This window comes from Prionailurus bengalensis, chromosome B2, assembly GCF_016509475.1.
Source record: "Prionailurus bengalensis isolate Pbe53 chromosome B2, Fcat_Pben_1.1_paternal_pri, whole genome shotgun sequence".
Taxonomy (NCBI): Eukaryota; Metazoa; Chordata; class Mammalia; order Carnivora; family Felidae; genus Prionailurus; species Prionailurus bengalensis.
Window position 1 is genome coordinate 80177443 of NC_057349.1, and position 22738 is coordinate 80200180.

Genomic DNA, 22738 nt, shown 5'->3' on the forward strand with positions numbered 1-22738 from the left:
AGAGGCCCATTAAGAGCTGTGTGTGAATTATATCTATTAATAGTGTCCATGTTTGAAATTTGAGAAATGTTGAAGATGGTATGTTCATTTTGTAACAAATAGCATTGTCTTTAGGAGCAATAACTATTTTTCAAAACAAAAGTTATGGGAGAAGAGTAGGTAGCATTATGTTACATTGTTGCAAGTCTCCTTACCGTCTTAATGGAAAGACGGAAGGCTGCTCTCTACTTCTGCACGTGACCCACTGTGGTGTCCTGTGCAGCTTCTGGTAAACACTGCTGTACAATCAGTGAGAGGGAAAAAGCCGACATTGTTACGCTGTCATGAAAATAATTTCAGTTTCGTGCACCCGGGGTTCCCTGGACACTTCCAGAGCTGTTGGCTTAGAGGATGAGAATGCAATTTAAAAGTCTGGTTTAGCCACAGGCAGATGTCGTCAGGAATTCTCCATTTAGATTGTACCGCTGTCCATAGAGGTTCTTCTTGTCATATGATGTCACTTGAATTTAATGAACACAAGAAAGTTGAACATTTAGATGAAAGCACTATGCTGAACTTCAGAGAAGTTCTATCTACACTTGTCTATCTACACATGAAGACCATAAAATGTTTTATTGCAAAAAAAATTAGAGCTTGAAGAAGTGTTTTCCCTTTCTGGACCTCCTTAGTGAAAAGGAGTGACTCTGGGGCTGGAAGTAAAAGGCCATGGGTTGAAAGCTTCTGCCAGCTCAAAGCTCTGTACTCTGGTTAAACTTCCTCTGGCTAATTAAGCAACCCGAGGGGCCAAGGCAGGAGGGAGGCACCTAACAGTGCCTGAAAGTCCAGGGTATGCCAGCCACTTGCTTTGTCTTGGTTAATTCCATTAACTACCCGTATTTACAGAATACAGAAAGGGCAAATAACTTGCCGGAGGATCCTACAGCTAGCTGCTGCTGAATTCCAAAATCGGGCTATCAGACCCCATGTCTACTTGCCTGTGTCTGTTCCACCTTCCTGCCCTCTCGGGCAGGCCAAATGCTTCCTTTTGGGGACCAGATTCTTGCCCCATGGTTGGTACCATGGTTCACAGATGAACCTCAGTGTTTGAAGCAAACTAAAAACTGACTTGAATACAGTTTGGTCAAGAGAAAATATGATGGGCTAGTTCAGGTCCAGCGTACCAAGATAGCGAGACACTGCCTGGCGTGGGGCCGCTGTGTTGTGCGAGTCCAGGGGATGCCGTTCCTATCCTCGTCTGTGAGTGGTGTTCCCTGGAGTTAAGCAGTGCACAGCCTGCACACCCCCCTATGGCGACCGTGGCCTGGCACACAAATGCCTATTGTTGTCCTCAACCATAAGCTCCTTGAGATCGGGGACCATGTCCTACTTCCTTCTGGGCTCCTACAGAGCCCAGCACAAGACCTCGGTGCCCAGCAGGCAGGCAGAGATGCGTGTTTGATGTGATTGCTTGGTCTCTCCCTAGGCTGGAAGTTCCACTAGATCAGAGCACCAGGTCCAAGGACAATGCTGTCACGACGCTGCACACACCGTGGTTTGTAACCATGCCTCTTGCCTCCTTCAGGTCTTGCGCTTCAGTCGCGGGCGAAGCCTGAGGAAAAAGAGAGAGAGGCTCAAGGAAGAGAGGAGAGCTCAGTCTGTGCCAAGAGATGAGGTGGCACAAAGCAAGGTGGGGGGTAGCTCTCCCGCCCTTCCCAAACGTCACCCCCTTACAGAGGGTGGGAAACAGTCTGGCTGTTCCTTCTGGGTTCATCTGGCAGCAGCCGTGCCCTCCTCTGTCTCTCCTTTCTGCTGGTTCTTCAAACTGTTGTCCGTGTTTTCCCTTTGGTTTCATGTCCTCCACTCCTCCAGGATTTCAGATCGTGTGCCTGTGTTGCCAGTCTTTCTTGGCATCCTTGTCTGGGCATAGTTTCTAGCCCCATGTGTCTGTGGCCTCATCACTACCGTGTGGACAGCACTGCCTCTAATGCTGGGCCCTTAATGGTATAGGGCAGTGATTTTCAAAATGTAGTGTCCACTGTGCCATCTGGGACCTTGTTAGAAACACAGAATTGGGGGCCTCACCTCAGACCCACTGGATCAGAAACTCTGGGAGGGGGCCCAGCAATCTGTTCGAACAAGCCCTTCATGTGATTCTGGTGCGGACTAAAGTTTGACAACCACTGGCCTGGGTCGCTTCTTCTCTTTCGGCTTGGGGAATGGATTGAGGCTGCACTAGCCCATGTGATTCCTCTTGCAAATTTAGAAAAAGTTGCCCCTTGGGCAGCCCAGCCCTGCTCAGGGTGCATAAGGCGAAGAGAGCCAGAGTCGGATTTCAGCTCCCTCTGCTAGGTGCCCTTGTGCAGTGAACAGCTTGCACAACTGGAACGAACCATGCCTTTCAGCTCTCGCAGGAAGAAAAAGACTAGGATATAAAGACAACTTTTGGCACATAAAATTTTATACCGAGTGCTTATTGTTCTATTTCAAAATCCTCTTATCAGTTTTCAGGGTTAAGGCATTGTAACTCTGATTAAGTTTCTGTGGGTGAATTGTACATATTGATTTGTAAAAGTTCTTATAAGGACTAGAAATGTGATGTTTTCATTTCAGGGGGTTCTCCTACTCCATTATGAATTGTGAAGTCCAAGTTCAAAGAATAAATGGTTTTTTTGGTTGTTGTTGCTGTGGTTGAAATGCAAAAAAATTTAAAAATTTCTAATGCTGAGCTGTTTGTGGTAGCTTCCGGAAGCTCTAAGATATAGAATTAGACCCAAGACTCTGTTTACCTTGGCACCTAATGAAGTAAAAGCAAAATATTCAACCAACTGGGAAAGTCCTACATGTTCAGTTTAGACCACCAAGCAGTGTTCCCTCTTTGTCATCAGCTAAGGTTCCTGTGGGTCCTTGAGTGGATGCAATCTTGCAAACAATTTTACACCATTACAGAAGAAGGCAGAGGGGGCAATTAGAACTGGTTTCTGGGCACTTCTTTTTCCCCCCCTCTGTAGGGAAGTGTCTCCGCAGGAGACACCCCCAGCAGTGAACAGGCTGCACCCAGAAAAGAAGAGGCCAGAGAAGATGTCCTGTCCGCCTCCCCAGAGCCCAAGGTGAAGGACAACAGGCAGAGAAAGTCAAGGCCCAAGGTCAGGAGGCACGTGAAGGCAGCCAAGGGAGGGCTGGGAGGCAGGTTGGCCAAGGGCCCTGGGATCGCATCCTGCCCAGTAGCTAAAATGCCACTGGACTTGGCTTGCTGGTTTGGAGCCAGAGCACGAAAATTAAATCTGGGTAACTGCAAACACAAGGTTAATGTGCTGATCTATTTCTTTGGACATGCGATGCTTCCAGTGCAGTGCCGTGAGACAAAGCAAGATGAGGGTGAGATGGGAGCCGTTGGATGGGGGCCAGTCTTGCCCATGTCACAGTGCTCAGGGGTATTGTTGCTTCCTCTCCCACAGGCGTCAGCATTTTCTGACCCCACTCCACCAGCAGACCAACAGCCTGGACACCAGAAGAACTTGCACGCTCACAGTCACCCTAAAAAGAGGCCCAGGCACCGATGTTCACCGCCACCCCCTCCCCATGAGTTCAGAGCGTACCAGCTCTACACGCTGTACCGGGGCAAGGACGGGAAGGTGATGCAGGTACTTCATGAGCCCTGTCTGGTCATAGGACCGTAGGCCTTAAGCAAGGCTGTCTGTTTAACACTATTCCTGGGGGCTAATATCCGCTTGCAGTGTTGACTTGGGAAGGCAATGAGCTTTGAAGATAAACCAGATGTCCCTCCCTACACTGCAGATACACCGCTGCTGCTGAGGCCCAGGCAAACGGGTAGTTACAAACCTTTGTGCACCATCCTTAAGTGACTAGGTAATCTTGAGGCTCCAGAGTAGATAAAAGCCACAAGGATTGGGACCGTGTCTTAACCTCTCTGAAGCTTCTCAGTGCCTGTTGGACCCACAGCTTGGCCCATTGGACATCCCAAAGTTATGCCTCCTCCGTCATCTGTATCCCCCTGGCATACTGACTGGCACTGGATGGGCACTCAAAACCAGTTTGTTGAAGGAGGGAATGAGTGGATTGACTCCTTTATTGTTCCCCTGTTAGGCACCAATAAATGGTTGTAGATGTGAACCCCTAATCAACAAGCTGGAGAACCAGTTGGAGGCAGCTGTGGAGGAGATCCGAGCAGAGCTGGGTTCGGTTCAGGATAAAATGAACACAAAGCTGGGGCATATGGAGAACAAAACCCAGCACCAGGTCAGTGAGTTGCCCCCCCCCCCAACCCCCCCACGGCCAGATGTTCTGTCAGGAAATGAAATCAGAAGCTGCCCACACTGAGCACCCTTTGTATTTTGCAGACTGAGCTGAGTACCTCGGGTGGACTCTCAGGGAAGAGGCTTATGTGATTTCTTCCAAGCGCATTTATTCAAAGTTTTTAAGAACCTGCTTAAATTGCTTCTGATTATAAAAATGATATATACCTATTACAGACCATTTTCTTTAAATATGAAATTTAGAAAGGGAAAGAAATCCCCTACAAGCCCACCACAGTGAGAAATCACTACTAACATTTGGGTTTATTCTCTTCCAGTCTCTTTATGTTTGTATCCTGGCCCCTTTCCCACTGCACACACAATCAGAACAATCCTGTCTATAGGTGTCTTTATTTTGAAAATTTTCAAAGAAGAGAAACAGTGAAACAGTGCAATGAAAGCATGTCTACTCTCCACCTAGACTCAACCATTTGTTAATATGTTGCCACATTTGTTTTGTGTCTCTCACATGCACCTGTCTTTCTCTTGAATCCTTTGAGATTTAGTTGGAGCCTGTCCTGACTTCTCACCTCTAAATACTTCGGAGCGCATCTTGACGAAGAATAAGGACTTTCTCCTTTGTAGCACAATCCGTTATCATGTATGAGAAAATTAACAATGATTGCATCATATCCAGTCCGCATTGCGATTTATTCCGTTCTTCCAAAATGTTTTCTTATAGCTTGTTTTTGTTTTAAATTCCAGCTCAGAATCCAGTGATTCTTTTGTGCATCTGGGTTATGTCTCTCTGGTTTCTTTTCATCTACAACAGGCTGATTTCTTCTTCCATCTTTTTCTTTATTCCTAGGATATTATCTTTTTAAAAAGTCTAGGCCAGTTGTTATATAGGATGTTCAACATTCTAGACATGTCTGATAGGCTCTTCATGGTATTATTTAACTTGTTCTGTCTCTGTATCTCTGTGAACTGAAAGTTAGGTCTAGAGCAGTGGGTCTCAAAGGTGTCCTCCCTGGACCAGTAGCATCAGCATTATCTGGGAGCTATGGGGGCAAAAATGACAATTCTTGGGCCTCATTCCAGATCTACTGAACTTAATTGTGAATAAACCTCTGGGGATGGGGTCTAGCCACCTGTGTTTGAACAAGACCTCCAAGTTTGAGAACCACTAGTGTCTAGATGCTTATTTCGGTTCAGATTAAGTATTTTTGGCAAGAAAATGTCATAGTTAATGGCGTAAGCTTCAAATTATGTCACATCAGGAGGCGCATAATGCCAGGATGTCTCCTTATTAATGATAAGTTTGATTACTTGGCTAAGTGAGTAACCACCATCTTTCTCCATCAAAGAATATATTTTCTCTTTGTAATCAGAAATGTATGGTGGATATAGATTTTTAAGTACAAAAGACACTTTTAAAAATGTATAAGCTAGCCTATTAATAGGAAAAAATCCACATTACAGAAATATGAAATATAGCGATACATTCCAGAGATACCTTCCATTCCTGGTTTTGTGTATTTTCCCGTAGATTTTCTCTTCTATAGATAGTACTTATATAGTTACCACTTTAAAACAAAAATGGAACTATGCTGTGTTTTTTCTTCTTCAGCTTTTTTTTTTAATGTTTATTTTTGAGAGAGAGACACAGAGCACGAGTGGGGGAAGGGCAGAGAGGGAGGGAGACACAGAATCTGAAGCAGGCTCCAGGCTCTGAGCTGTCAGCACAGAGCCCGACGCGGGGCTCGAACTCACAGACCGTGAGATCATGACCTCTGCTGAAGTTGGACACTTAACCCACTGAGCCACCTAGGCGCCCCTCTTCCTCAGCTTTTTAATTGAAGTAAAGTTGACACAGGTTACACTATATTAGTTTCAGGTGTACAACATAATGATTGCACAAGTCCACATGTTCTGTCGTGCTCACCACCAAGTGTGGTTACCGTCTGTTACCTTTCACCCCGTGACTTCTTCATTCCGTAACTGGAGACCTGTACCTCCCACTTCCCTTCACCCACTTTGCTCATCCCCCCACCCCTTCTCTGGCAACTACCAGGGGAGTTCATACCTTGTTTCTGCTTTTTTTGTTCATTTGTTTTTAGATTCCATATAAGTGAAATTCTATGGTATTTGTCTCTCTGTCTGCCTTATTCCACTTAGGAAAATGCCCTCTGGGTCCGTCCATGCTGTCACAAATGGCAATATATATATTTTTTTAAGATTTACCATTTTATTTTATTTTAAAGTTTATTTATTTTGAGAGAGAGCATGAGTAGGGTAGGGGCAGAGAGAGAGTGGGAGAGAGAATCCCAAGCAAACTCTGCACTGTCAGTGTGGAGCCCAGGGTGGGCCTTGAACTCATGAACCATGAGATGATGACCTGAGCTGAAACCAAGAGTCTGACGTTTAACCAGCTGAACCACCCAGGGTGCCCTGCAAGGTATTCTTTTTTATGGCTGAGTAATACTTCATTGTGTGTGTGTGTGTGTGTGTGTGTGTGTGTGTGTGTGTGTGTGGACACACACACTATATCTTATCCACTCATCTTATCAATGGACACTTGGGTTGCTCCTATATCTTGGCTACTATAAATAGTACTATAATAAGAATAGGAATGCATCTGTTTTTCCGAGTTAGTGTTTTTGTTTTCTTCAGGTAAATACCCAGTAGTGGAATTATTGGATCAAAAATGGTAGTTCTATTTTTAATTTTTGAGGAAACTCCATATTGTTTTCCACAGTGATTTTTATCAATTTACATTCCCACCAACAGTGCACAAGTGTTCCTTCTTCTCCACATCCTTGCCAACACTTACTTCTTTTTGATACTGGCTGTTCTGACTGGTGTGAGGCGATATCTCATGGTTTTGATTTGCATTTCCCTTATTAGTGTTGTTGAGCATCTTTCATATGCCGTCTGCCATCTGTATGTTGTCTTTGGAAGAATGTCTGTTCAGGTCCCCTGCCTATTTTTAAATCAAATTGTTGAGGGTAGAGTTGTATAAGTTCTTTATATATTTTGGTTATAAACCCCTTATTGTATATATCACTTGCAAATATCTTCTCCCATTCAGTAGGTTGCCTTTTCATTTCGTTGATGATTTCCTTCATGTGCAAAAGCTTTATATTTTGGTGTAATCCCAGTAAAGTTATTTTTGCTTTTGTTCCTTTGCCTGAGGAGACCTATCTAGAAAAATGTTGCTAAGGCTGATGTCCAAGAGATTACTGCTTATATTTTCGCCTAGATGTTTTTTGAGTTCAGGTCTCGCATTTAGGTCTTTAATCCATTTAAACTCATTTTTGCGTATGGTATAAGAAAGTGGTGTGGTTTTTCTTTTGCATGTAGCTGTGTAGTTTTCCCTGCACCGTTAATTAAAGAGACTGTCTTGGGGGCACCTGGGTGGCTCGGTTGGTTGGGGTCTGATTTGGGCTCAGGTCATGATCTTGAGGTTTGTGGGTTTGAGACCCACATCGGGTTCTTTGCTGACAGCTCAGAACCTGGGGCCTGCTTCGGATTCTGTGTCTCCCTCTCTCTGTCTCTCCTCTGCTTGCACGCACAAGTGCTCTCACTCTGTCTCAAAAATAAATATTAAAAATGAAAAAATATTAAAAATTTTTTAAATTTTAAAAAAAAATTTTTTTTCAACATTTATTTATTTTTGGGACAGAGAGAGACAGAGCATGAACGGGCGAGGGGCAGAGAGAGAGGGAGACACAGAATCGGAAACAGGCTCCAGGCTCTGAGCCATCAGCCCAGAGCCCGACGCGGGGCTCGAACTCCCAGACCATGAGATCGTGACCTGGCTGAAGTCGGACGCTCAACCGACTGTGCCACCCAGGCGCCCCAAAAATTTTTTAAATTTTAATTAAAAAAATTTTTTAATGTTTGTTTTTGAGAGAGTGATAGTGTGAGCAGCAAGGGGCAGAGAGAGAGGGAGACACAGAATCTGAAGCAGGCTCCAGGCTCCAAGCTGTCAGCCCAGAGCCTGATGCAGGGCTCGAACTCACAAACTGCGAGATCATGACCTGAGCTGAAGTCGGATGCTCAATCCACTGAGCCACCCAGGCACCCCTAAAAAAAATTTTTTTTAAGAAACTATCTTTTTCCTCCCATATATTTCTGCCTCTTGTGTTGTAGATTGACCATATAAGTGTGGGTTTATTTCTTGGCTCTCTGTTTATTGATCTATGTGTCTGTTTTTGTGCCAGTGCCATATTTTATTATAGCTCTGTAGTATATTTTTAAATCTCGGATTGTGAAATTTCCAGCCTTGTCTTCTTTCGCAAGATTGCTTTAGCTATGTGGGGTCTTCTGTAGTTCCATACAAATTTTACGATTATACTAGTTCTGTGAAAAATGCTGTTGGTATTTTGATAGGGATTGCATTGAATCTGTAGATTGCTTTGGATAGTGTGGACATTTTAAAATATTGAGTTTCTAATCCATGAGCATGGAGTATCTTTCCATTTGTGTTGTCTTTAATTCTTTCATCAGTGCTTTATATTTTCAGAGTATAGGTCTTTTACCTTCTGGGTTAAGTTTATTCCTAGGTATTTTATTCTTTTTGGTGCAAGTGTAAATGGAATGGTTTTCTTAATTTCTCTTTCTGCTACTTTATTATTGGTATATAGAAATGCAACAGATTTCTGTATATTAATTTTGTATCCTGCAACTTTACTGAATTCATGTATTCTAATAGGTTTGTGGTAGAGGCTTTAGGGCTTCCTATGTATAGTATCATGTCAACTGCAAAGAGTGACAGTTTTACTTCTTCCTTACCAATTTGGATACCTTTTATTTGTCTGATTGCTGTGGCTAAAACTTCTAGTACTATGTTGGATAAAAATGGTGAGAGTAGACATCCTTTTCTTGTTCCTGATCTTAGGAAAAAAGCTCAGGTGTTTTTTTTGTTTTGTTTTGTTTGTTTTTACCATTGAGTATGATGTAAGCTGTCAGTTTGTCATATATGGCTTTTATTATTTTGAGGTGTGTTCCCTTTAAACCCACTCTTTTGAGAGTTTTTATCATGAACAGATGTTGAACTTGTCAAATGCTTTTTCTGCATCTAATGAGATGATTATAGAATTTTTATTCATTTTGTTAATGTGGTGTATCATATTGACTTGTGGATATTGAACCATCCTTTCATCCCCAGAATAAATCCCACTTGATTGTGGTGATTGATCATTTTGAAGTATTGTTGAAGTTTGCTAATATTTTGTTGAGGTTTTTTTGTATCTATGTTCATAAGAGATACTGATCTGTAATTTTCTTTTTTGGGGCATCTTTATCTGGTTTTGGTATCAAGATAATGCTGGCCATGTAGAATGTATTTGAAAGGTTTCCATCTTCTGTTTTTTGGAACAGTTTGGAAAGACTAGGTATTAACTCTTCTTTAAATTGGTATAGATTTGGTGTGTCTGTGGAGGAGAGGATTACCGAGTCTTCCTACTTAGCTATCTTGGACGCAAAGAGCCTTGGTCATCTTTGTAGCTTACATTGAAATTAAGTAATATGTCTTAGGTGTGTTATTTCAATATGCTGTTTAATGGCGATGTACTGTTCTGGGTATGGAGTTACACATATAATTTGTTTTTTGTCTAGTATGTGGTTTATTTACTTATTTATTTATTTTTACCTCCAGTATAGTTAACATACAGTGTTATATTTCAGGTGTACAATATAGTGATTCAACAGTTCCATACATCACCCAGTGCTCATCACAAGTTCATTCCTTAACCCCCCTCACCTATTTCACCCATCCCCACACCCACCTCCCTAAATTACACATATTTTTACTTCCAGATTTTTTCACTTAATTTGATATCCCAAGCATTTTTCTATGTCTTCCTTTTTGTTAGACTTTAAAGTTGCTTATAGTTCTTACTCTTATAAATAATGCTATGATGAACACTTATGTGTATAAACATTTGCTTCTCAAGTTATTTGCTCCTTTTTAGGATAATTGGGCCCATAGTTAAGATGTTTAAATCTCTTCATAAATATTAGTAATCTACTAAATACAAAGGTTGTATGAATTTATATCCTACGGGTAGGATAGGATATAAATCGAGTCTCTGTCTCAAACCTTTGCCATCACTAATATTATTTTTAAAGTTTATGCCAAATCGATTAAGTATATTGTTTAATTTTTATTTCCTTGTTTGTTGGTGAGGTAGAATGTTTTAGGTTTATTTGCTATTTTCCCTTCATGGAAAGCACATTTAAGAACTCTTTTCCTAGTGCCATAGTATATTAGTTAAGACTGTTTTGTAAATAAAACCCACTTCAGCTGGCCTAAGCCCAGGGAGGAGTGTATTAGATGAGTGCTGGACCAACCATCTCAAGGACCTTGCTTCAGTTCAAGGAGGGTGACAGATGGGTGTGTAAAACCTTAGTCCTAATTCCCAGTTCTAGGTGAAGGACTCTGGCATGGGCTCTGGTGCGGCATGAGTCTGGTGTCCATGCCTGAAGCAATCAGCCGTGCCCCAGAACAAAGCTGTATGTCAACACAGTTGCTCTTGACAGAGGATAAGGACGTGGGTGGAGTAGGCCAATCCTAGAAAACAGGAGAGCAGCTCACAGAAAAAAACACGAGGGCCAAAGAAACAAAACAGAAGGTGCTCACCACATCTCCAGAACTGCTGCTGCTTTTTTGATTTTTGAACATCATGTGTGTCCCTGGCAGGAGAAGAGCTCACCTGTGAGCCCTCCTCACATCTCCAGAACTGGCCCTTCTTTGTGTTTGTGTTTTGAACATCTGATTGTGGAACAACGCTTGTGAGCTGGCCCCTGCTGACAAAGTCTCTCTCCCTGGTATGGACCTTGTCAAAGCAGTGAAAGTTTGGCTTTCCTGGCTGTAGGGTCCTAACGGGAAATATCAAGATAAAGGGGCGGGGGGGGGGGGGATACAGGAGGGCGTGACTGAAAAGTGACCATCATTGGTTCTCTGGAGCACTCCCCTTGTACTCCTTCCTCACCCTTCTTCACACTTGCTTTGATTACTTTCAGTGAAGCACTGAGGGGATGTATTCACTAGGAACACTGGGTAAAAGCCCTGAGCATTCTGCTTTTGCTATCTCATGGGCAGCTACTAACATTTTAAGGGCTTGGAGGGGTGTTAAAAATTAATTGAAAAGGGTAATGAAAATAATGAACAGCTTCATACTTCTAGAAATAGTTTTCCTTTCAATAATAGTCTTGGAAATAATGTTGTAAGACCTACAAAAATCCTTCTATGCACAAGGTCTGCATTGGCTCAAGTTGTGTATTTACCATGTTCAGTCTTTTCAACCCCTTAGGAGGTAAACAATAAGAAAGAGGCCTTGGCTTATACAAAAACATGCTCAGGGATTGTGAAAAGCCAGGAGTTGGATGCATACTGGATGAAACTAGAATAAAAGAAGTTGAGGTTTGCCTCTGTTTTCACTGGTCCCTGCTGGTCCCCCAGAGCCCCAGAGGTCAAGAGACCAGGGCCCATCCTTAGATCATCTCCATCCTCTGCTTTTTGCTCATTGAATCCTAGATGCGTGTTCTGGACAAGCTGATGGTTGAGCGGCTGTCAGCAGAGAGAACAGAGTGCCTGAACCGCCTGCAACAGCATTCAGATACAGAGAAGCATGAGGGGGAGAGACGACAGGTGAGAGCCAGGATCTGTCCTTAACTAGGGATTTACCACACATCTCCACTGAGTTAAGACTCAGACCCATCATTGAAAACCCAGAGGCCAAGAACCCCTACTAGCATTCTTATTACATAGTGTGTCCTTCTTTTCTAACTCTGAAATGAAGTTAATAGGAAAGAGCATGTAATTCAGTTCATTTGTTGCTGAATATTCTGGTAATAGGTGGAGACAGAACAGTTAATGGAACACACCGGGAAAATGTGGTCTCTGCCTTGAATCATTTCTATGTATTGTACATTTGCTGGGTATTGCTCTGTAGTTGAACAAGATTTGGTTCCTGCCCTTGGAGTTTGTGGTCTACCCAAGACAACAGACATAAAATGAGTATTTTTTGAGTGTGTGAGAATTTATGCTCCTAAGCGGCCAGACATTCTTGATTTGTAAGATTTGGGAAGCTTTGGGTGTTCAAGGTAGCTCTGAGCCCCTCAATGAAGATTATAGAAACTATCACCATTGGTGCTATGTGCATCCTGGTCTACAGAGGGCAAGCAGAGAAGGCTGTGTGGCCTGTGGGAAGGGAGGGGTAGTTCACAACGTTTAGGCTGGTCAAGATGGTATCTCGAACTATCATAATTGAAAAACCCACTCTTGGTGGTTTACTTCATAACCATGGATCCAATTCATCTGGTGTGTGTTGTTTTTTTTTTTTTTTTTTTGCTGTCATTCGTTTGTTTTTCTTTTTAGATGTCATTGGTTGATGAATTAAAAACCTGGTGCATGTTAAAGATTCAGAATCTGGAGTTGAAACTTTCTGGAGATTCTAGGGTCTCTAGGACCAAATCCACACCATCTACTTGCGAGTCGTCTACAGGTAACGCATGTGCAGAGAGAGCCATTCCATTCAAAGGTGGTAAAACCCCCAGATATTGTTCTTTGCTGTATCCTGTGGACCTAGGATAGGTCTGTGGAAAACACTGGACTGTAAATTCTGTAGGGGCAAGGACATATTTTACTTACTACTGTGTATTCAGTTTCTATATGGTGATAAAGCACTCCTAGTTAAGTGCTCAAGAATATTTGAGTAAAAGAACATAGAGTAAAAGGATTGTTGACTGGTGACAGCAGTGTTTGAGGTACGATGTTGATGGTGTCAGAGTGAGCCCCAAAGATGAAGATTGATGAATGGACACTGGTCTTCTCAGCAGGTCTCTTGCTGTGGCCCTTGTTCTTCCTTCTCCTTTCTTCTCTTTGATCAGCCTTTTGCCTTTGTCCAACTGTGGAAAACTTCCTTAAACAGCAGTTCGTGTATTAAAGCTGCCCCAGGTGCTAGATAACATGACGTTTCAGACAAAGCATCTTTTCATTAGCCACAATGATTATACTCCATGATGATAATTTTGAGGATAATCAGAGCCTTTGTAATTAGGCCTCCATGGGGGATTTTCATGTCAAGTGTGTTCTGTTACCATAGACCATCTCTGGAACTGTGGTAACATTGGAGAAATCCTGGGCAAATTTTTCATGATCGGTCTAGTTATGGAGCTTGGCTGGAGCTCTGGGTATGGAGAATATGACCACCTCTCCAAATTGGAGCTTGGGTGAAGCAACTACTAACTGGGCCTATGGTGTGGAAAAGGCCCAGAAATTAGGGAATGGGTGTGTGTGTGTGTGTGTGTGTGTGTGTGTGATGTGTGTGTGTATATAATTTTAATGTTTTTGGTTATTTTTGAGACAGAGACAGAGCATGAGCAGGGGAGGGGCAGAGAGAGAGGGAGACACAGAATCTGAAGCAGCTCCAGGCTCCGAGCTGTCAGTACAGAGCCCGACGCAGGGCTCAAACTCACAGACTGTGAAATCATGACCTGAGCTGAAGTCGGTCGCTCAACCGACTGAGCCACCCAGGCGCCCCAGGGAATGGGTATATTTATTTCCCTCAGTACATGCCCAGTTCTGTTTGGGAGACACTTGGTGAGCTGTCATCCTTAGCAATCACAAAATGGTACCCAGAGCCTTTTAATGAAACTGGCTAAAGGAAAGGCCAGCAGCTGCTTTTGGCTTAGATGCCACCAGTGTGGTTAACATCATTACCCATGAAAGCCCTGACAAGCCAAAATGATAACCAGGGGCAAGTGGAAGGGAAGGGCAGAGCAGAAGCTGCACATGGTGGTTGGCGATTGAGAAGGCCCGATGGTTTACGGGATTATCAGGACTCTCAAACGCCAGCCCATAGCCACATGACTGTGTGAACGTGGATTTACTCTGAGTTGTGTTTTCCTTCTGCAACTAGGCGTGGATCAGTCCGTGGCCACTGCAGGTCCGGTAGCGGCTTCTGACAGTTCTCCTCAGGTGGTTAGGCCCAAGGAAAAGGCCTTCAACTCCACTGCTACCCACAGACTACAGCAGGAGCTGTCTTCCTCAGACTGTACCGCGTCCCGACTGAGGAATGTCAAGGTCCAGACAGCCTTGCTACCCTTGAAAGAGGCGGCCAAGTGTGATCAGCAGGCTGGGCCCTGTGTGGACAGAGGCACCCAAACCAAGAAGTCTGGGAAAAGTGGTCAGACGAGGCATCGGCCCCAGCACCCGGCACCCGGCACGGCCGGTGGGCAGCCGCCCCCGGCAGCGGGCAGTGAGCAGACTGCCTCTCACGTTCGAGACACCTCCCAGGCTCTGGAGATTACCCAGTATTTTTTTGAGGCTGTTTCTACCCAGATGGAAAAGTGGTATGAGAGGAAGATTGAAGAAGCGCGAAGCCAAGCCAGTCAGAAAGCCCAGCAAGACAAGGCCACCCTGAAGGAACATATTAAAAGTTTAGAAGAAGAACTTGCTAAACTAAGGACTAAAGTGCAGAAGGAAAATTAGAATCTGGGAAGTGGCCTGAGAAGGGGCTTCTTGATGATTTCTGCTTTTGCATCTATAGAACAGCTGTGCCCAAGATGTCCATTCTTGTGCACGTAGCAGACTTGCCTTTAAAAACAAAAAGTCAAATTGCTGAAATGTGCCAGGCACACGCTTTCCTGCGCCCTGAAGTTATGAAACTTCAACAGTGACCACCAAAGCCAGGGGAAGCTTGCTTTGTGTTAGGTTTCATTACAAACTTAAAACCTCGGTCTGGGTTCATCTGAGGTTCAAAAGCTCAGATTAAGTGAGCCACGCTAAGAAACGGAAAGATGTGTAAAGCCTAAAGCCTAAAATTCAGGATGTGTGAAATAACATAAATCAAAAGGAAGAAAAATTAATCCCTTGTGAACTTTAGTCATTCATGTGAGCACTCCTGTGGTGCCCAGATGAGAGCATCTTTCTGTATGAGCTATGGCTGAGATGCACTGAATCCTCTCTTGAATTCCTAATTCTTAAAGTGCTGACCTTTTAACCAGATGAAAACTTACCAAACTGATTTTGAGGAGAAAAAGATTTTCATGATGTCACTAGATCCAATATATGTTAAAGTATTTTGCAGTCAGAGGGTATTTAAATGATGAGTAATTGGCTACTAGCACTGGGAATATTTGTTAATAAACTCAGATGAGAAAGGTTCAAATCATTTGGTCATGATTTCTGTATTTTCAGTCAAAATACAGAAACACTACAGTTGATTAATCCTACCAATTTTAAAGCAGATTAATGGAAAAGCATTCACCTAACAATCACCTGAAACTTCTATAAGCTATCCATAATCAAACCCAGTTAACCAAGAGTACCTTTCTAAATTTGAGCTTCTCAGTCTACATTTTATAAAGAAATAAGGCTATTTCTTAAAAGTATTTCACTTCTAATTGTATACGGTCATTGATGAACCTCAGAAGTTACCCACTGCTTTGCAGTCTTTATGTCAAGGTAAAAATTGTCAACTCAGTCTAGACCCCACAATTCCCCATCTTGTGGAGCCCTAAGGATTTTCCTCTCCTCTGTGGAGTATGTAAGTTGTAAAAGTAGCTTGGGTATGTTGAAACTTTGGATTTAGTTATCTTTTAAGCTTCTTGCCCCTTGATTATATTCATCTCCTCAAAATTCCATGTATGCAAAGAAATGTCAATTCTATTTCCATTAACCCCAGAACTGAGAAACTGTTGTCTCTAAGTTTGAATAAAATGTTGCTCACAGAGCCAAAGAAAAAATGATTTCCTGACATGGGAACACCCAGAAAAACAAAGTATGTTTTAGTCCCTTTGTTCTTGCCTAACAAGCTCAGTTTTTGTTTTCTTAACAGTGACAATCTATAGATCTAGATGTAGGTCACCATTACACAACCTGGATAGGGAATCAATTTAATATTCTCCCAAGTTTATGTTCATGTGCGTGTTAGTCTTGTTCCTCAGCTACTGTTAAGAACGTCTGATTCTCCCCCAGAGGATCTTGTTGCACTGATAAATGTAGAGGTACTTTCCTTTTCTCATCTCCGTTCCTAATGCAGAACCACAGAATTGCAGAGCTAGATGGTACCTTCAGTTTTTTAAATCTTTCCCTTATCCAGCATCACTGAAATCTTCAGCTTTCCTCAATATACATCAGTTTCTTAAGAACTGCCAAATACTCAGAGAGGAAATCCTGAGATGTTCAGTAAGTTGTGGTCTAAGCAGGAGTTCTTTTCACTTACCAAAATAGCTGTTATCTCAAGGAGTATCCTTGTTGAGAAATGAAGACAAATTTTATCTAGACTACGGAGTGCTGTGGTAGGAAGTATTTTGATTATGCAACCCCTACTCATCAGAAGCGGGCAGCTTACCATTGTGAACTGGATATTTTTGCCAAAGTCACAGGGAAGAGACTAGGGAGGACTGAGAAGGGTCCAAGGCACCTAGTCTGACAGGTTACACGGATCTTTCTCTACTAGAACAGAAAACCAGTAGAGGTGAGGAAACAGGATCAGTCTGCCTCCTAACACAGAGAGATGGCAGCATCTCAAGGCCACTGCAATAGCTTATTTTAAACAACTGGGTTTTTGTTCCTTAGTATTGTCAAAAACTCAACTATGGGTCTGATGTGTATTTTTCCTTTTTTCCCTTGTGCTATCTGCTGAAAGGAGCAAATGCCACAATAGTACTTTTCCAAAGAAGCAAAACTATTAATTTATTGGCTGTCATGTGGGTTGTGTTTGAAACAGAGATTGGAGCTTTCAATAGCTATGGGGAAATGATGTAAGACACAGAAAAGCTGTATAATATTGCAGTGGGGTTTTTTGTTGGTGAATTATTGCATTGAATATAGTAAATATCAGTGATTAGGTTGAATATAGTTCTAATCATTTGACTTTGGGGGCCCAAAATAAAGGAAGTGATGTTTTCACATTTAAATCTTTTTTTTTTTCAGTCAAGCGTTGATACTGCAGAGATATGTTGTCTTCTATTTAATATTTTTATTAATTTGAATTTGTCTCTTCCAAGCATTAAATATGGTTCTCAACACTATGGATATTGAAATCCTTATTTAAAAAATGCAAGTATGACTGTTTTGTTTAGTGTACATTTTCGTTTCTGTGGTTGACCAAATTTATGTTCCCAGAAAGAGTGCCTTCACCCAGCTACATTTTACTTTGTTTCTATAGAAGTGTGATTTCTGGTAAATACATTTGCTTCAAAGTAGAGGTCAGATGCACTGCATGAAAAATAAATGTTTCAGAAGCCCATAATATGGAAATACTTCTTAGTGCAAGCTTAAATGTTTTGCTTAGTATTTTCTAAAAGGTCAACAGTTTGAACAGAACAAAACCTCTTAATTGTGTGCAGGCAAAATAACATTTTTGACAAAACTGTTCATAAAAGCTAAATACATTTCTTCTTGTGATATAAAAGCCAAATCAATTAAATAAGATTTAAAGGCAAACAAAACTGACCTTTTAGAATACTTATGCGTAAGAAAAATTTTTAAAGGGAAATATTCTTCTGTAATACTGTCAAAATACCATGACAATAAATGTTAACATTAAATCCATGAGACACCTAAGAAACAGCACAACACTTTTTCTAATGCAAAACAGAATGGGTAAAAAAGCGACATAGTAAACACAAATAGTAAATTTAATTCTGACAGAATTTCTTAAATGCCTGACTGAAGGAAGGAAACCGGCTGGGCGATTTCTAGTTTGGCAAAGTGACATTTGCTTTTGAGCCTGCTTGGACCTTAACTCTACGTAAGCTCAATTTTTTCCCACAGTAGACGTGAGCTGCATCCCTCTGTTTGGCCACATTGTTCTTCCATAAAAGAGACAAGTTAGGTAAGTGTGGGTCTCCCCCCTCTCCTGCATGGCTGCTGGTGTGTCTACAATAATACAAATACCAGGGAGAATGTTCTGCTTTCCTCAGATGTTCAAGCCCTTTGCTCTGCAGGCACATCCGCAGCAATGCCTGTGCCTTGGTTTTGAATTTCCTATGCGATGGCAGACTTAAAAGGAGGAAATGACGTAGGGACAGTTAGTATGCAAATAGCCCTAGCCACTTCTCATGCTAGAATGCTTTTGTATTAAAAAAAAAAGTATTTTTTTTTAATATGAAGATTTGACTTACTGTAGTTCAAATACATAAATTGAACATCCAAACATCTGAAAATTAAACCTTAGGAACAAAACTTGAATACTCGCCAGAGTATGGTTGGTTCAGTCAGTTAAGCATCTCACTCTTGATTTTTGGCTCAGGTCATGATCTCATGGTTTGTGAGATTGAGCCCACTTTAGGCTCTGCACTGACAGTGTGCAGTGTGGGGCCTGCTTGGGATTCTCTCTCCCCCTCAGCCCCTCCCCTGCATGCACTCACTCTCTCTCAAATAAATGTTTTTTTTGTTGTTGTTTTTTTAAGAGTATGGTTTATAGGGAATATCCAAAAAGGTAATTTGTTGTCTAATCTAGAACACTGATAAGGATGCTAAATGTGTTTCACCAGCAGTTCTAATCTGGCCAACATCTTAACGAGCATGGTTCCATATGTGAGAGGAGAAGTTGTTGTTTAGGCTAAGATTTATTTAGCGCTAAAGTCTTGTCATTATATAAGATTATAAAAATCCTAGCCTCTGGAAGATGAAAATTTGCAGTGTTTTGCCCAATTTAAACAATCAAAACAAACCCAAGTTAGATTTTCTTGGCATTTTTGCATCTTGCAAATTTAAACCACAAATGCACTTACATCTTTGACATACACCAGTGCTAGTAAAAACGTCACCCAGGTCACTGACTTCTACACCTCATAAAAGGATGATTTTTAGTGTCAAGATCTTAGATTTATTAGAGACAGCCTAACTTGAGTGTGTATATCATGCTGTACAAAGAAAAGTATTCTGTGTTTAGAAACTTCACAAGTGCTTCTGGTTCATCACATGGCCTTGTGATAGGTTGACTAATGTGTACACCTATATACAAACCTGATAATTAGCTCATGCATTTTGAATTCGATTACCCTGTTGAAAATGATTTTTTTCTTGCAGGCTTTGAGGTTATGGAAGGGTCAGGTGGACCCTGGCAATAATGTAAGTCATTGACAAATGCCACTATCTGCTTCTCTTGCCTTTGGCACACAATCCAGTACTAGGTAACCATTCTGCAAAATTTTTCCTACATTTTCCAGGTGTTGGTCAGGTTCTTGGATTAATTTTTTAGATCTGTTCTGTAAATGAACAGAGGTCAGTCTGAAGGACTGTCAATCCAGCCTCTTCCATAAGCTTTCACTAAACTGTGTTACACATTTTGGTCTCAAAATGTGCTCAGGTCAATTTCTTGTCTTCAATGTATTCTTAAAACTCTTTCTCTTCCTGTCACTGGAGGAGAACCCAATGCACCAAGGATATTCCCTGATCCTTTTACTTCTTTCTTTGTGGATGCTAAGGTAATTGCATTAGTTTCATCCAGAAGTTGTCTCTTCTTTTTGGTTAAGTGCTTCAATGTGTTCATGAGGCTTCTCTCTCTCCTCTTTCCAACAAAGATCTAGATTCCCAGTGGTGACTTTTCGGAGAGTCCTCTGCTATGAGATCATAACACATCTGAAGAACCTACCTCAACAACCCTGAGGGGTAACACAGGACTGTTTTCAAGAAAGGTCCAGGGTATCTCCTGAGGTCAGTATGCTTCCAATCATAAATCTCCTACTGCTTCTTAAAACAGCTTTATTGACTTATTTAATTGACGCATAGTACTGCTGTATATCAGTAAAAAAAAAACCAAAAAACAAAAAATCAGAAAAACCTAGCTTTGTTGAAGCAGAATTCACATACCATACATGCAAAATGTACGATTCGTTGGACTTGAGTATATTGAGTTGTGCATCTAACACCACAATCTAACTTTAGAGTGCTTTCATTACCCAGAACAGGAACCCCAAAGCCATTTAATTCCTCTCCAGGCTATCCACAGCCCTGAGCAACCACCTCTTTCTGCCTCTTTCAGACATTTCATGTAAATGGAATCCTACAATAAGTGATCTTCTGCAATTGGTCTCAGGGTTCATCCATGTGTAGCATGTATCAGTACTTAATTCCTTTTTATTACTAAATCTATAGGCATCATATTCACTTATCGGTTGAGCGGCATTGGGATTGCTTCTATTTTTTGGCTGGTATGAATGATGCTGCTGTGAATATTCCTGTACAAGTTTTTTTGTAGAAAGGTTTTCAGTTCTCTTGGTTACAGACCTAGGAACAGAACTGTCGAATTTACTCTCTTAAGCAGCTGACATTCTGTTTTCCAAAGTGGCTGTGCCATTTTCTATTCCCACAGCAATGTGTGAGAGGTTCAATTTTCCTATATCTCTACCACCATTTGTTATTATCTTTTTAATTAGTTATTTCAGCTGATATGGTAGTGTCTCAGTGTGGTTTAGACTTGCATTTCCCAGGTAGTTAATGGTAGGGATCACCTTCTGCATTGACCACCTGTACTGGTTTTTGCTGCTTAAACTGCTGACATATCCAAAAACATTTTCAGAATACAAAGTATATTTTTCAGTGTTAAGGCAATTGTTCTGATGTGTTTTTCCTTGACATGCCATGCTCCATGTTCTGTATTTTCCCAAGTACTGTACAGTTTGACTTGGTGTTAGGCTGTCCATCATGGAGTCGAATCAGCTCAACAATATACATGGAGACTTTGAAAATCTTTCAGGATAATGCTACAGTTAAGATTTTGCCAAAGCAAGTGTTTTTTCTAACTCCTTGAGCTGCATATTGCCTTGAGTAATCATCATCCGGATTGTATCCTGTAGAAGAAAGTGAAATCTGGTCATTGTTCTACCTGATTAAATAGAGCTGTACTTTATCATTTTATTTGTTAGTCAGGAACCAATACTGAGAATTGGAACTTCTGGGTATCAGGAAAGCTCCAAGCTGACAACTATGGGTGCACAGTGTCTGGCATGCTTTCAGATACCCTAGTCATCACACTTCCCAAACCATCAAGCTGGCCTATTTATAATCTTTTCAGGTGTGTATGTATGTCCAGTTAACAGACAGGTGATGCTACTGTAGAGCAAAGATTAGGAAATTTTAAATATCACTGGGGTAGAAAAATAGTAACATTAAAAGCAATGACGAAGATATATCATCTCTGTGACATACTCCAAGATGTCTACTCATCTTTTAAAAAAAAAAATGCCAATTAATACAAAATGGTCAGGGCCTGTCCTGCCTGTGATCTCTTTCTCACCTCTTCGGTGGCACCTTTGTTTCTTTTGAATTCTTCCCTTGCCCAGTCCTTCAGGTATTTGCGATCAGAATCATTTGGAACTTGCCGAATTGCTTGCAAAATCCTTCTGTAGAGAAGTAGAACTTGTTGCCTTCTCATGAACTGTAGAATGGAGGAGAAATGTCAATACAACTGCAAAACCTACAGCCGAGAGGGCTTTACTTTGGGAAACCAAACTAAACAGATGACTTTTCTTTGCCTTTTTCAAAACTGAGGACCAAAGAAAAACTTTTTCCTTTTCAGAAGAAGGCAAAAAGTTTGGGCTGTTTGCTTACTCCTTTGTCAAACCTAAGAATCTTTAACGTCAAAAGACGACCACTGGGCAGAAAAAGGGCTACCAGTTACTAAAACCTGTGATTACTGTAACAGCACTTTTTCTAAACCAATGCAGTTGTTAAAATCCTTTGGTAATCTCATTCTTTACAATAGCTCAGTACAACAGCCAGAGCAATCTGTCCCGTGGCCAAAGCGTCAAGAGATAGGCAGCGGGTTGGCGGGTGGCCCGCCGAATCCGTGGCCAGAGGTCAGCCCCCACCCCAGCTTCCGCAGCAAGAAGCCCCGCCCCAAGCCGGGCCAATCTCAGGGGGAGTGCACACCGGGCCAGAATTCCCCGGAGGGCTAAGCCGCCCCCGAGCCCCACTCTGCAGGGGGGTGTGGAGAGACGGATAACTGAAATCAGACCGTGGAAAGCTGCTCTAGAAGGCTCTTGAGAACAGGTGTTACCTGCTTTAGTGTTAGAGTCGCCGGGGGTAACCTGGAAGTAGCCATGTCCTCCAGGCAGCGTGGTTCCCCTACAGCTCCAATGCGCAGGAGCGGAAGTGGGGGCGTGGTCAGCAGGCGGTGGGGGGAGGGAGCTCGGTTTCCTGGGATACGGCCTGTGCATTACACTTGGCCCGCAAATCCCCTGCAGTGTATCTAAACTGAAGCCCCAGCAGTTGGAACCAGTAATGAGCTATGTATAACCTTGGGCAGTTTTGTCTTCGACTAAATTTTCTTCTGGGTGAGAGGCGATTACAGTTCTTGTGCCACAAACAGTTGTGATAAAAGGAGTGGCAAGGCAACTGGCCCAGTTCCTGGCACTGTGGTTTTTATTAAATGGAGGTTTGAGAGTGAGGGGTAAAATTTAGTGTATTCCTTTTGAGCCTTTTAAACGTGCATAGTTAGAAATAATGAAGATATGTTTACTTTAAAATCTTTTTTTTTTTT

General features: G+C 42.0%; 2 protein-coding genes across 5 annotated transcripts in view; one reads left to right on the forward strand and one right to left on the reverse strand.

Annotated features, from left to right (window-relative positions):
* ANKRD6 (ankyrin repeat domain 6) overlaps positions 1–17279 on the forward strand; it is a 212890-nt gene extending 195611 nt beyond the window's left edge. For 3 of the 4 annotated variants that reach the window (XM_043591933.1, XM_043591934.1, XM_043591936.1), the window contains 7 exons: positions 1562–1666; positions 2988–3122; positions 3435–3620; positions 4084–4236; positions 11776–11889; positions 12619–12745; positions 14162–17279. In XM_043591933.1, the coding sequence (XP_043447868.1) occupies positions 1562–1666; positions 2988–3122; positions 3435–3620; positions 4084–4236; positions 11776–11889; positions 12619–12745; positions 14162–14733 (1392 nt within the window). In that variant the 3' untranslated portion in view covers positions 14734–17279. The remainder of the gene's footprint in view (positions 1–1561; positions 1667–2987; positions 3123–3434; positions 3621–4083; positions 4237–11775; positions 11890–12618; positions 12746–14161) is intronic. The other variant, XM_043591935.1, reaches the window with a different exon arrangement.
* LYRM2 (LYR motif containing 2) lies at positions 17204–22359 on the reverse strand. Its single transcript, XM_043591938.1, has 3 exons — positions 22256–22359; positions 21494–21634; positions 17204–21047 (listed from the first exon to the last, which is right to left on the reverse strand). Exons 1-3 carry the CDS (start codon positions 22298–22300, stop codon positions 20967–20969), a joined length of 267 nt encoding a protein of 88 aa, XP_043447873.1. The 5' UTR covers positions 22301–22359; the 3' UTR covers positions 17204–20966.
* Between the last annotated feature and the right edge of the window lie 379 nt (positions 22360–22738).